This window comes from Gossypium hirsutum, chromosome A11 (assembly GCF_007990345.1).
Source record: "Gossypium hirsutum isolate 1008001.06 chromosome A11, Gossypium_hirsutum_v2.1, whole genome shotgun sequence".
In the NCBI taxonomy this organism is placed as follows: Eukaryota; Viridiplantae; Streptophyta; class Magnoliopsida; order Malvales; family Malvaceae; genus Gossypium; species Gossypium hirsutum.
Window position 1 is genome coordinate 116374183 of NC_053434.1, and position 15176 is coordinate 116389358.

The 15176-nt window shown below is 33.1% G+C and overlaps 1 protein-coding gene across 1 annotated transcript; it reads left to right on the plus strand.

Moving 5' to 3' along the window:
• The first annotated feature begins 892 nt into the window (after nucleotides 1–892).
• LOC107961810 (receptor-like protein EIX2) lies at nucleotides 893–3823 on the plus strand. The gene is made up of 2 exons (XM_041082170.1): nucleotides 893–1324; nucleotides 1379–3823. Exons 1-2 carry the CDS (start codon nucleotides 893–895, stop codon nucleotides 3821–3823), a joined length of 2877 nt encoding a protein of 958 aa, XP_040938104.1.
• Nucleotides 3824–15176: the final 11353 nt, after the last annotated feature.

Consider the following 15176-nt stretch of genomic DNA (forward strand, 5'->3'; position numbering starts at 1 on the left):
TATCTATATATAGAAGCGAATAGTGACACATTAATTGGAGCAGGAAGGAATAAATAAATTTAAGTAGGATTTAAATAAATACTTGTATTTATATTATTAAGATGTACATATTTTATAACATTTGTAATATTTTGAAGTTGAATGATCAAAACATAAACTTATTAGTAGTTTAGTGATCTTGGTTGTAGTTTACTCTTAACAAAATTGGAATCGAGAAGTAGTTGATGTTGGCTACTAAACACTGGCATGACATCTTGTGTTATAGTTCACAAATATTTCATATTTACGTGGCATTATTCTATCTTATATGTCACATTTTAAAAATTCAAAAAATCTAAAATATTTTTAAAATTAAAAAAATATATAAAAAAATTAGAAATTTAAAAATTTCCAAAAAATATAAAAAGATAAACTATTTAAATTTTAAAATAAAACTAGATAAAAATATTATTATAATTTACTTTAATTTTTTTTTTTAGTTTCCAAGATATCCATGGAAGCAAATTCAATAACTAATTCTCTACGCTCTGCAAACCAATTGAGGGTAATTTACTTTAATTATTATAATTTTATATTTTTTATTATAATTTATTTAATATTGTTTTATGCATGAAGAAATTATTAAGGGACCACGGCATCCAATTTAATTACATTTTGTGGAAAATTAAATGCAATTAATTAGAAATTTCCCTTCATACCAAATTTTGTGGACATTAAATGCATTTTGTGGAAATTTGGGGTTTTTGAAGAATTTTCATGCGGAAATTTGGGGTTTTGAAATTTCCAGCAGCCTATTATCAATTAAATGCATTTTGTTGGAAGAAACTTCCTTGCGCTTCATGTATTTTTGTGTTTTAGCTAAGCTTAGTCTATATATTTGGAGTTGTGAGCAATGGCAATAGCAACCATGACAACTCCTCTTCCAATTTCCTTTTTCCCTTTTCTTCTTCTCATTCCCGCTATCTGTTTTACCATTTGTCATGCCAATTCCAACCTACTTTGCATTCAAAGTGAGAGAGAAGCCCTTTTGAAATTCAAGAATGATCTTATTGATCCTTCAAACAGGCTATCTTCATGGGTTGAAGGTAGGGATTGCTGTGAGTGGATTGGTGTCTTCTGCCAAAACTCAACAGGCCACGTCCACCAACTGCACTTGGCTTCTCCTCTTTCAGCCCCAGATTTTGACACACCACCAGCTGAATGGGAAGCTTACTACAATTCCGTGCTAGGAGGCAAAGTAAATCCTTCACTGCTGGAGCTGAAGCATCTCAGTTCCCTGGACTTGAGCAATAACAATTTTAGCAGCATACAGATCCCGAAGTTTGTCGGTTTGCTGGAAAGTTTAACATATCTTAACCTCTCTCGAGCATGATTCCAGGGAGCAATTCCTCATAACCTGGGGAATCTTTCAAAGTTGCAGTATCTTGATCTTGGAGGTAATTATCTTGGTGATTTGGAACGGGTAACATTCAAACTTCCTTCTTTGTTAGAGTTGCACTTGTCAGGTTGTGGATTACATCCATCTTCGATCAGTGTTAATTCATCAAAATCACTGGTTATTCTTGATCTTTCTTGGAACCGCTTTTCTCCAGTACCTAAGTGGATATTTAGTCTTCATGGTCTTGTGTCCATTGATCTTAGATTCAATTATTTGGAAGGCCCAATTCCAGATTACTTTGGGAACTTCTCGTTTCTTGAAGTTCTTGATCTTAGTGGGAACTCATTCGATTCATCCATACCCAATTCGTTGTATAGTTTAAACCGTCTTCAGTTCCTTAGTGTTAGGGGTAACCAGTTACAAGGAACAATCTCGAGTGCCATTGGAAACTTGAGCTCTATTACTCACCTTGATCTTTCTTATAATTATATGTTGGAAGGAAGATTACCAACCTCTCTGGAATATCTGTGCAAATTGAAGGAGATGGATTTGTCATATAATAAAATTGAAGGTGGAATATCAGAAATCCTACAGAGTTTGTCTAGATGTTGTTTGGGTTCCTTAGAGTCATTGGATATGTCCAATAACCAACTTTATGGCCATTTAACTGATCAACTTGGACAATTTAAAAATCTATCTTACTTGTCCCTTGCTCAAAACAAAATTTCTGGTCCCATTCCATCATCCATAGAGGAGTTATCATCTTTGAAGTTTTTTGATGTTTCAGAAAATCAATTAAATGGTACTTTTCCTCTATCTTTTGGACAACTGGAAAGTTTGGAAACTCTGGATTTTATGAATAATCTATTGGAAGGAGTTGTATTAGAAACCCATTTTTCTAATCTCACAAGATTGACAACTCTGACAGCATCACACAATAGGCTTAGATTTGAACCAAACTCAAGTTGGATTCCCCCATTTCAGTGTGAAATTATTGAATTGGTTGACTGGCATCTTGGCCCAAAGTTTCCCCAGTGGTTAAAGTTCCAAAAGAAGTTGTTTGTGTTAGATATCTCTGATGCAGGAATTTCAGATGTCATGCCCACTTGGTTTTTGAACCTTCCAACTCAATTTGAATATTTAAATCTTTCCTTTAATCAACTTACTGGAGGGATTTCATATTTGAATGTGAGAGACATTGTTGACTTGAGATCAAACCAATTCAGAGGACCATTGCCAAGAGTATTCAAAAATTTACGACATTTAATTTTATCAAATAATTCATTTTCCGGATCTCTTTTTGAATTAGTTTGCAATTCATCAAGTGGGGAATTAATGGAAGTTCTTTACATTGATAAAAATCTTATCTTAGGAGAAATTCCAGATTGTTGGAATCATTGGCAGGATTTGGGGCTTTTAGATTTGGGAAGCAACAATTTGACCGGAAAAATACCACCTTCTTTAGGGCATATAAATCTTACAGTGCTAAACCTTCGAAACAATAGCATGTTCGGAGAATTGCCATCCATATTGCAAAATTCCAGTTTGACTATGCTTGATCTTAGTGAAAATCATTTCAATGGAAGTGTACCAGCATGGATTGGAGACAATTCCTCATTACTTAGGATTATAAGCCTTCGATCAAATAATTTTGACGGCCATATTCCTCATAAAATTTTTGATCTTCTAAATCTTCAGAATTTGGACCTTGCCCATAACAACATTTCAGGCACTATTCCAAAATGTTTTCGTAAATTGTATTCAATGGCCAACAGAAACAACCGGGAAAACTATATGTATGTATCAGAAGGTCTTTATTTGAGTGCATTATTAGTGTTGAAAGGACGACAGGATGAATACGGTGCCACACTAGGGCTTGTTACCAGCATAGACCTTTCAACTAATAGTCTTACGGGAGAGATCCCAAAAGAAATTGGACGCCTCGTTGAGCTACGATCATTAAATTTGTCAGGGAATCTCCTAACAGGAAATATTCCGGATAACATTGGCAACATGAAGTTGATGGAATCTCTTGATTTGTCGATGAATCGATTGAATGGTGAAATCCCTCTAAGTTTCTCCAATTTGAATTTCTTGAATCACTTCAATGTGTCCTACAACAACTTGACAGGACAAATCCCAACAAGCACTCAGCTTCAAAGCTTTGAAAACTATTCTTACATGGGCAATCATCTTTGTGGACCTCCTCTCACTAAAAACTGCAGCACAAAAGATTTTTCAACTGAAGTTGAAAATAATGGAAGTAGCGGTGAAGGAAGTAAAGTGAATGGGCTTTATGTCAGCATAGTTCTTGGCTTTGTAATGGGATTTTGGGGTGTAGTGGCTCCCTTGTTTTTCATTAGGCCTTGGAGGCATGCATACTATCGAAAGTTGGACCATATCGGTGCTAAACTGTATGTGTTTTGGGCTACTATGGATATGTAGTTTGATGGGGAAAAACCATGTATAATTGATGCATCCGAGCTAGGTGTGTTGCTACATGATCGTTTGGTGTTGAAAGTTTAGTTTTAGCATCTGTCCTTTTTTTGGACTTGTTTGTGTGCCAATAGGGCAGCCTGCTCACTTGTGTGAGTGGCTTTGTTATATGGAAAACACATAGAATGGAATGCTTTTTCCCATGCATCTTTTTCTCGAAAAATGTTGCAATTATGTCTTACATTGATATAAATGAGGATTGTGAATAGTATGTTCGGGTGTATGGCGTGAGCCTGTTGGCTCTGGTTTACTAGTACATTTCCTCTTTGTGTTCACTTTTATTTTGTGAGTTTCTCATTAATGAATTTCTTTTTCTCTCAAAAAAATTTAGTAATTTTAGACATGCATAAAAGTGTAAGCGTAAACTACACCCAAGGTCACTCTAAAATTTTTTTCTCAGTTTAGTCACTCTAATTATGATAATTGTCTGAACTAGTCACTACTGTTAAAAAATTCATTAATCCACTAATGGATTGTTGATGTGGCACATTAAACAATTGAATGATGATATGTGACACTTTCTTTTGACTTTTGACAAAAACATAAGAACCTTTTTATAATTAATCCAAAACACCTTTTTTTTCTCTTTCTCTTCTTACTGTAACTCAAAATGGAGAAACCAACAATAAAACAGGGCATCTCAAAGCTGCATGTCCTTCACCATTTTCTCAACCATGAATCTATGGAAACTATCAATGATAACGCAGTATACACCCACAAACTCTAATTAATATACACAAAAACGTATTAAATATAAAGTAGCGTGATTAGCATAACGTTAGTAAAATCATTTGAGTTACCTTGGGTGAGTGACTTGTCTTATAATAAGTGCTTCCTATTTCAATTTCTTATCTATTAACTACCTTTGTTTGGATGTTATCCCATATCACTTTGATATTGGAGTATCCCAATATGCAACGAATCACTTTGATTTTGTTTATCTTGACTTGCAAGTAATTTCTTAGAATTTGAGTCACATAACTCTAACACTCTCCACCTTGCCATGAATTTTCAAAACGTCATCTTTGTCAAAACCTGCCACGGGCCTATCTTGAAACAACACTTAATGTTAGAACCATATTGAGGTTATATCCTTTTTGAATCAACACTTTATGACCTTTCTAAATCATCATTTAATATTATGACTTTTTGAAACGACACATCATCATTTTTTCATGGTGTTTATATGTGCTGCACATTCGAGTGTAAAAATATATAATACAAACTTTTTATTTTTTCTTTTTTGAGTGATTTTTTGCATGATTCAATTTTAAAGGTAAAATTATTTATTCAAAATATGATTGCAAAAATATATAATACAAACTCTTAACTTTTGACATGATATAATTCAAATGTGCAATTATTTCATTCAAAGGTGTAAGAAGAATTCCTCCGTTCAATAAAGACATTATACTATATATCAGGAATAGTATTTTTTTTTAATCGTGGTGTATTTTGGAAATATTATTTTTTATTATTCTGCACATATGGGAGAAATAACTATTGTTAAGAAATTTGTGGGGAGGCGTCTTATTTATATATAAGATATTATTAAACATATTAATATAAGACGTGGGGTTATTATTAATAAACTATATTTCTAATTTCTTTACATTTATATAATTTGATTTATTTTAGAAAGTGATTGAATTTTTATGGAAATAATAAATTTAAAAAAAATTATTTTACTTGTTTAGATAAGGGCATAAATCCATATTGATTAGATAATACTCTCATATCTCACACCTACACTGTAAATAAATGTTAATTTTCTCACTATTTTTCTTAGCTTTTAGAGTTTCTTCATTTGAAAAAATTCATAAGAAATGAAAATTTAAAGTTTATATGAATAATATATATTAAATGAAAGAGAAATAATAATAATAATATTTTAAGATAGAATAGAATGATTTATTCATGCAATTAATTAAAATATATATGTGTAAATATTTTATATAAAATATGAATTAATGAAATATATATTTTAATTTAATTACAATAAACTTGTACATCTATATATAAGTATTATTTTACATAATTATTAATTAAAGTTACATAGATTGTTTTATTATAATAATAAAATATTACTATATGCACATATTAAATTGTTTAAATTTAAAATAAACTATATAAAAATGGTGAATCAAATATGTCTTCTGTTTTATTTTGGTCACCCGGCTATTAGTTTTTTTGATTTAGTCATTAAATTTATATAAAAAAATAAACATTTTAATCACTCTAAGCTAATGTGGGCTTTTTTAATTGGTCAAATAACAAAATTAACCCTCTAATGTTTACACATTTTTATCAATTTGAACCTAAATATAAAAAATTCAAAAAAAAATTAACTATCGATGTTTACAAAAATTTTTATTTTAGGCCTCAACAATTACAAAAATTTTCAATTTAATTCTAATTCTAAAATTTTGGGGAAAAATCAATGCATCATAATTATATTTGTAATTCTCATCACATGTTGACCATAAAATTAAATGTCAAAACAAGTATAGGACACAAAATATAACACACCATTCTATCGGCTTCACTCTCCTCGTTGTATCTCTTTGATTTCTGTAAAAGAAAATTCATTAATAGGAATGTATGTTGACTGGAATTATCACAAGACTCTAAAATTAGAATTTAACTTTTTGAAATGTGTAAAATTTTAGAATTATAACAAAATTAACAATTTTTTTAAATGTCTTGAGAGTTAAATTTGATGAATTTTTTATATTTAGGATCAAATTCATAGAATGTGTAAGCAGTAGAGGGTTAATTTTGTTATTAGACCAATAAATAAGACCACATCAACTTAGAGTGATTAAAATATATAATTTAAAAAAGTTTAATGACTAAATCAAAAAAAATTAATAGTTGTGTGACCAAAATAAAACAAAAGCCATATTTAATTCACCATTTTTGTAGTTTACCCTTAAATTTATTTATTAACTACCTTATTATTAAATTTAATTTTTGACAGATCTTCATGATTCTTAGGATTAATATAACTAATTTATACCCTAAACAAGCTCACGCATCGCATGGGTAAGAGAACTAGTGTGTGTCTATATATATATAAAAGATTCCAATAGTTTTAAAAAATTACAAAAAAAAATTGTAAAAAAATCTTTATTTAAGTTATTTACTTGTTCTCTTTAGGTTTAGTACCATAAACATATTGACTCAATTGTGGCCAACCATATTTTTTAATACTATAGTTTTTTTTTATATTTTTCAAAATTTTTTAAATTTCTTATAAATTTTTCGAATTTTTAAATAATTCCTACAATTTTAAAGATTTTTTTTTTGAATTTTTATCAAATTTTCAGTCTTTTAATTTATTTAATTTTTTTACATTTTTTTAATATGACAATTTTTATTTGAAAAAATAACAAATTTAACCCTCAATGTTTTCATTTTTGTAAATTTGATATTATTCTTTTTTTGAGCTAAATTTAACCATTAACCTTTTAAATAGTCAAATAATTTTTTAATAGAAATGTTGACTAAAATATTAATTTTTAAATTTATATTGGCATGGCAACCAGTATGGCAACCCACACATACTTTATTAAAAAAATCCATAAACATTAAAAAAAATGAAATACATGTGGTAGGAGAATAGGGGAGAAGGTCGCTTGGTTGAAAGTTGAAAACATTTAGGATTCGCCTCACACAAAACACATGTACTTTTCGGGAAAAAATTATTACTATAAATATCATAAACAGACTTTGTTTTCAAAATTGTTAATTTTTGCTGTGACAGAAAATCGTTTTAAACTAGATTTTTTTTCCAACAATTGACATCAGAGCTAGATTGTGCTATACTTATAGTATAAATTGAAATACGTTAATAGTTGGGTGACTATTTTTATAGTTTACGCTAATATAATACTATGTAAATATTAAGGAAACATGTTAAGTTGTCTATATTTAAATTTTTAATAAAAAAAAATTTAAATATTAAATATCAAAATAAAAAATAATATAATTTTTAAAAAAGATATAGATAGACCTAAAACCAACTTAAGTTAGCCATTTACAAATATAAATAACCTTGGAAAAAATTTCATGCTAGATTGGACTTGGACAAATATAAAATATACTAATATCATACATAAACTCGACCCAATCCAATCAATTAACATCTCTAATAATATAGACTTAACAATAATTAATATCTAATAAAAACTTAATTTGAAGCTATTCCTTGGAATTGAAAGGGATAAATAAAATAAAGAAAAACTTTTTTTCCTTTTGCTTACTCAAGATATATAAAGAAAGAAAATATTAGAGTAAAAATATTATGAAAACTCTTGTACCATGAGTCAAATTGCATTTTGTCTCTTATATTAAAAAAAGATAGTAAATTAATCATTAAATTTTATATCAAAGAGTAAATAGGTCATTTAAAAAGTTCATCTATATATATTAAAAACTGATCCTTTCTTTTTCTTTTTCTTTTTTTTTTCATTCAAACTACTCGATTGTCAGAAACAAAACAGAGCAGACAAGTTGAAAGCATAGTTCTAGCATCAAAGCAAAAAAATCACCACCAACCTTTAAACACTTGTGGCCGATTAACACCTGCCAATGCCAATGAGAACGCCATGTCATTTCCATTCCCATCCGCCAAAGAGAAGACGACAGATCCAGCCTTGTGCTTAGCAGAATCAATATCTGAAAAAGTTGCATGAAGCGACTAAAATCTCAACACTTTATTAATACACCAAGAAAACAATACTGAAGAACCTAATTCAATAACCAGAGAATTAGAAGACTTCCAATTCATAGATAAAAAGACTTCGAGGGCAATCTTCACCGCTCCAATCTCAATTTTCTCAGCAACATTTGTATCAACTGTAGCAAAAAATATCTCTCTTGCAATCCCCTCCAAATCTCTCAAAATTCCTTCACACTATTGGAACCCACCCACATTGTTTGAAAAGTCAAAAAGGATGGGCACCGAAAGTAGAAAGTAATATTGGTTGGCAAGTTGGGTTAAAAGTTGGCATGGGATAATTGCAATTTTGGTCCCTAATTGTATAGGAACATTGCAAGTTGATCCTTAAACCTCAACTATAAATAGGCCTAACCATTTCTTACTTTCTTCATCCCATAATTGCCATTCTCTACTTAAGGCATTATTCTCTCTCCCTATTTGTAAATTTCACTTGTAATTTTTGGAGTGAAATATATTTGGTAGTGCCCGAGGACGTAGGCAAAATTTGCTGAACCTCGTTAAAATTCTGGTGTTCTTTATTATTTATTTTGCATATTTTGTGACTGTGATTGTAGTGATTTATTATGCTATTAAATTACGATAGAGGGATATTCTGGCTAGGAAAGACTTGGTATTCAAGTGATCTTCGTGATCTACCTCTCTTTCTTGGGAATTGAACTTAGTGTGATTTTTCAGTACAATAATTATACTCTTTCACACGCTTCCGCGCAACAATCGGTACCAGAGCCAGATTCGTACTTGGGGAATACGACCGTTTACGGTACTATTCACGTATACGACACTATTCATGTATACGATACTATTTACATATATGGCACTATTTACATATACGGTACTGTTCACGTATACAGTAGTTGGGATTGAGGAGAAAAATGGCAGCAGCATCGTCATCAGCAAGGACTACTGTGACAAATGCAAAATTTGAAGTAGATAAATTTGACGGTACCAATAATTTTGGTATGTGGCAATGTGAGATCCTGGATGTCTTATGTCAGCAAGAGCTAGATATAGCCCTTGAAGAAAAACCTGACAAGATGGATGACAAGGAGTGGGCCAAGATCAATAGACAGGCGTGTGGTACAATCCGCCTATGTTTGGCCAAAGAGCAGAAGTACTCTGTCATGAGGGAGACATCAACGAAGAAGTTATGGGATACACTGGAAGAAAAGTTTCTAACGAAAAGTCTTGAAAATAGGCTTTATATGAAAAAGAAACTTTATCGATTCACGTACGCACCAGGTATGTCGATGAATGACCATGTAAACTCATTCAATAAAATTTTAGCAGACTTGCTAAATTTGGATGAGAAATTTGAAGATGAAGACAAGGCATTATTGTTGTTGAATTCCCTTCCTGATGAATATGATCATCTTACCACCACATTGCTTCATGGGAAGGACACGATCACATTTGATGCAGTCTGTAGTGCGTTGTATAGATTTGAGACTCGAAAGAAAGATAAAAGAGATCACAGAGATACAACTGCAGAAGTCTTAACAGTAAGAGGTCGTTCACACAGCAGCAAATCTGGTAGAAGAGGAAAGTCCAAAGGGAGACCCGCCAAAGATGAATGTGCCTTTTGCCATGAAAAAGGGCATTGGAACAAGAATTGTCCTAAGCTACAAAAGGGCAAGGCTATTTCTAATGCATGTGTAGCGGAGCATGATGAGGAGTCAGACTTTAGCTTGGTTGGCATGGCAATGGCATGTCAAACGGATGAGTGGATTTTGGATTCAGGATGTACTTACCATATGTGTCCTAATAAGGACTGGTTTTCTAGTCTTAAAGAGCTAGAAGGTGGAATTGTTCTTATGGGCAATGATAGTGCTTGTCAGACAATGGGAGTAGGTACAGTCTAATTGAAGAATCACGACGGCTCAATCCAAGTCTTGACAAATGTTCGCTACGTACCTAGCCTGAAAAAAATCTCATCTCATTAGGGGCCCTAGAATCTAAAGGGCTCACAATCACTTTGAGAGATGGATTACTAAAAGTAGTAGCTGGGCAATTGATGGTGATGAAAGGCACAAGAAGAAATAACTTGTACTTTTTAAATGGAAGTACAATTATTGGATCAACATCAACAGTTTCTACAAAAGATGTAGATTCAGAGGCTACCAGATTATGGCATATGCGATTGGGACATGCTGGTGAAAAAACTTTGCAGACATTGGCGAAGCAAGGCTTGTTGAAAGGTGCAAATTCTTGCAAAATGGAATTCTGTGAACATTGTGTTCTGGGAAAGCAGAAGAGGGTAAAATTTGGTCCAGCAATTCACAATACGAAAGGAATTCTGGACTATGTTCACAGTGATGTGTGGGGACCTACCAAAGTGGCTTCTTTGGGAGGTATGCACTATTTTGTTACTTTTGTTGATGATTATTCAAGAAAAGTATGGGTGTATCTAATGAAAAGAAAAATTGAAGTTTTGGATGCATTTCTGAAATGGAAAAAGATGGTGGAGACTCAGACTGGTCGAAAGGTCAAACGACTTCGATCAGATAATGGCACTGAGTACAAAAATGATCCATTTCTACAAGTATGTCAAGATGAGGGCATTGTGCGACACTTCACTGTTCGGGATATACCACAGCAGAATGGGGTGGCAGAACGCATGAATCGAACTATACTGGAGAAAGGTCGATGTATGTTGTCCAATGCTGGATTGGGTAAGGAATTTTGGGCTGAGGCAGTTACATATGCGTGCCATCTAATTAACCGTTTGCCATCAGCTGCAATAAATGGAAAAACTCCTATGGAGATGTGGACTGGTAAATCTGCTACTGATTATGATTCTTTACATGTATTTGGTTCCACTGCATATTATTATGTAAAAGAATCTAAGTTAGACCCAAGAGCAAAGAAAGCATTATTCTTGGGTATAACTGATGGAGTAAAAGGATACCGTCTCTGGTGTCCTGATACAAGGAAGATTGTTTTCAGTAGAAATGTGACTTTTGATGAATCAACCATGTTAAAGTACAAGGATTCACAAAAGGATGGCAAAACCAGTAGTACTTTGCAGCAGGTGGAGCTTGAAAAGGTTAACGATGATCCAGCTAATATTGAAGGGACAAATGATGAAGAGGTTCCTACCCAAGAACCTCTACAGCAACAAGATTCAATTGCATATAGGAGGCCAAGAAGAGAGATTCGTAAGCCTGCTCGCTTTGATGATATAGTGGCCTATGCACTTCCAATTGCAGATGATGATGTTCCTTCTACTTACACAGAAGCAATAAGTAACCCTGATGGTGTAAAGTGGAAGCAAGCAATGAATGAAGAAATGCAGTCTCTTCATAAAAATAGGACCTGGGAGTTGGTGACACTACCCAAGGGAAAGAAGGCAATTGGATGCAAATGGGTATATGCAAAGAAGGAAGGATTTCCTGATAAAAATGAAATTCGATACAAGGCTAGATTGGTAGCAAAGGGTTACGCTCAGAAAGAAGGAATAGACTACAATGAAGTGTTTTCTCCAGTTGTGAAGCATTCGTCTATTCGGATTTTGCTAGCCTTGGTTGCGCAATATGATCTTGAACTAGTTCAGCTTGATGTGAAGACCGCGTTTTTACACGGTGATTTGGAAGAGGAAATCTATATGACTCAGCCAGATGGATTCAAGGTTGTTGGAAAAGAAAATTGGGTTTGCAAACTGACAAAGTCGCTTTATGGATTGAAGCAATCTCCGAGGCAGTGGTACAAGCGATTTGATCAGTTCATGAAAGGGCAAAGGTACACAAGAAGTAAATTTGATCATTGCGTATATTTTCAGAAGCTACAAGAAGGAACTTTCATATACTTGCTCTTATATGTTGATGATATGCTAATAGCATCTAAGAGCAAAATTGAGATTGAAAGATTGAAAACTCAACTCAATCTCGAGTTTGAGATGAAAGATCTAGGAGAAGCTAAAAAGATTCTCGGCATGGAAATTTGGAGAGATAGAGCTCATGATAGAGTTAGCTTGTCTCAGAAGCAGTATTTGAAGAAGGTACTACAGCAGTTTGGCATGAACGAGCAAACAAAACCTGTAAGTACCCCGTTGGCTTCTCATTTCAAGCTTTCTGCACAACTATCTCCTTCGATGAATACGGAACGAGAATACATGTTGCAAGTTCCGTATTCTAATGCAGTGGGTAGCTTGATGTATGCAATGGTGTGTACAAGACCCGACATTTCACAAGCAGTTAGTATAGTGAGCAGGTATATGCATAATCCTGGAAAAGGACATTGGCAAGCTGTGAAATGGATTCTACGGTATATTCAGAAGACCGTAGATGTTGGATTACTATTCAAGCAGGATAATATACTTGGTAAATGTGTTATTGGGTACGTTGATTCTGACTATGCCGGTGATTTGGACAAGCGAAGATCAACCACCGGTTATGTGTTTATACTTGCTGGAGGACCAATAAGTTGGAAGTCTACATTACAGTCTACAGTTGCGTTGTCAACCACAGAAGCCGAGTACATGGCTGTAACAGAGGCTGTAAAGGAGGCTATTTGGTTACAAGGTATGGCTAAAACCTTGGGGTTGGTTCAGGAGCATATTAACGTGTATTGTGATAGTCAAAGTGCTATTCATTTAGCAAAGAATCAGGTCTATCATGCACGTACAAAGCATATCGACGTACGATTCCATTTTGTACGGGAAATTATTGAAGAGGGGAAAATTTGTCTTCAGAAGATCAAGACTGCAGATAATCCCGCAGATATGATGACCAAGGTGGTAACAGTAACCAAGTTTGAACATTGTTTGAACTTGATTAATATCCTGCAAGTTTAACAGTTGAAGAAGGCACTATCAAGTATTGTTGTCAAAGGCAGAAAGAATTGTGTGAAGATAAGATTATCCTAATCAAATCTTCAAGGTGGAGATTATTGGAACCCACCCACATTGTTTGAAAAGTCAAAAAGGGTGGGCACCGAAAGTAGAAAGTAAGATTGGTTGGCAAGTTGGGTTAAAAGTTGGCATGGGATAATTGCAATTTTGGTCCCTAATTGTATAGGGACATTGCAAGTTGATCCTTAAACCTCAACTATAAATAGGCCTAACCATTTCTTACTTTCTTCATCCCATAATTGCCATTCTCTACTTAAGGCATTATTCTCTCTCCCTATTTGTAAATTTCACTTGTAATTTTTGGAGTGAAATATATTTGGTAGTGCCCGAGGACGTAGGCAAAATTTGCTGAACCTCGTTAAAATTCTGGTGTTCTTTATTATTTATTTTGCATATTTTGTGAATGTGATTGTAGTGATTTATTGTGCTATTAAATTACGATAAAGGGATATTCTGGCTAGGAAAGACTTGGTATTCAAGTGATCTTCGTGATCTACCTCTCTTTCCTGGGAATTGAACTTAGTGTGATTTTTCAGTACAATAATTATACTCTTTCACACGCTTCCGCGCAACACACACCCTGCTTTGTCCTCTTTCGCTATACCACATACATTGAATTTTAACCAACCAAGAGGATGGGGTCTCCAAAACGAAGCAACATAATTAGAATTATTAGACACCACCCGACATCTTTGTGGAGATATAACCGCCAAAATTTCTCCTGCAGCATGAGATTATTATGAGATAATCTAATCCACAACAATGCCCTCATCTTAGATTGAAAAACCAAGTTCGCCATATTCACTCTCCTTCCATAAAAAATCAGTCCATTTCTTGCTAGCCATATTGTCTAGCATGCTGCAGCAATGCGTTAACCCCGATTTCTCACCACGTTAAAATCACCACCTATAATCCATGCTTTACAAAATTGATTTCTCAATCCACAAATTTCTTCCCACAATATTTTTTGTTCTGCACAGCTGTTTGGATCATAAACATAAATCAGAGTCACCTCCTTCTCTTCGGCCACCCATTTTCCTGCTACTGCAATGATCCTCCTCTCACACAAATCAACATCTGCCAAAAAACTATCCTTATCCCAAATCGTTAATAAGCCCCCTGACCTTTCCACAGCAGCGGCATATTTAAAATCGAAACGATCATTACCCCATATTTTCCTAACCAGCTCCACTGACATCGATTCTAATTCCATTTCTTGAAGTAAACACACATCAGCCGTATTCATTCTCACAACTCTATTAACAACTTCAATTTTGGGGCCGAGCCCACCCTTCTAATATAATAAAGTACACGTGGCATGTCATAAGTAATTATCTTGTTATTTTGTTAGTTACGCCGATTTTAAATAGTGAAATGGATGAATTTTTTAAAGAAATAACCAGTTTGCTATTTAATCTAACATACAAATGCTAATTTACCCCTTTTAAAAGTAAAATGAATAAAATACAATCCGACTTTTAAAAAGAGCATACGTAGAATTTATCATATGCACATATTTTTGTTAGTTTTTTAAATAAAAAAACAAAAATGTCTTCGAATAATAAAATTTATTTTAATTATAAAAAGATATTTTTCTAATTTCTTTCATCAAATTAATAACAGATTAAGTTATTACATCAACTTATCAAAATGAAGGTTACTTGGAAATTTGGGATAATGACCAAAAGCAAGAAAAAAGAAAAGCATCAAAA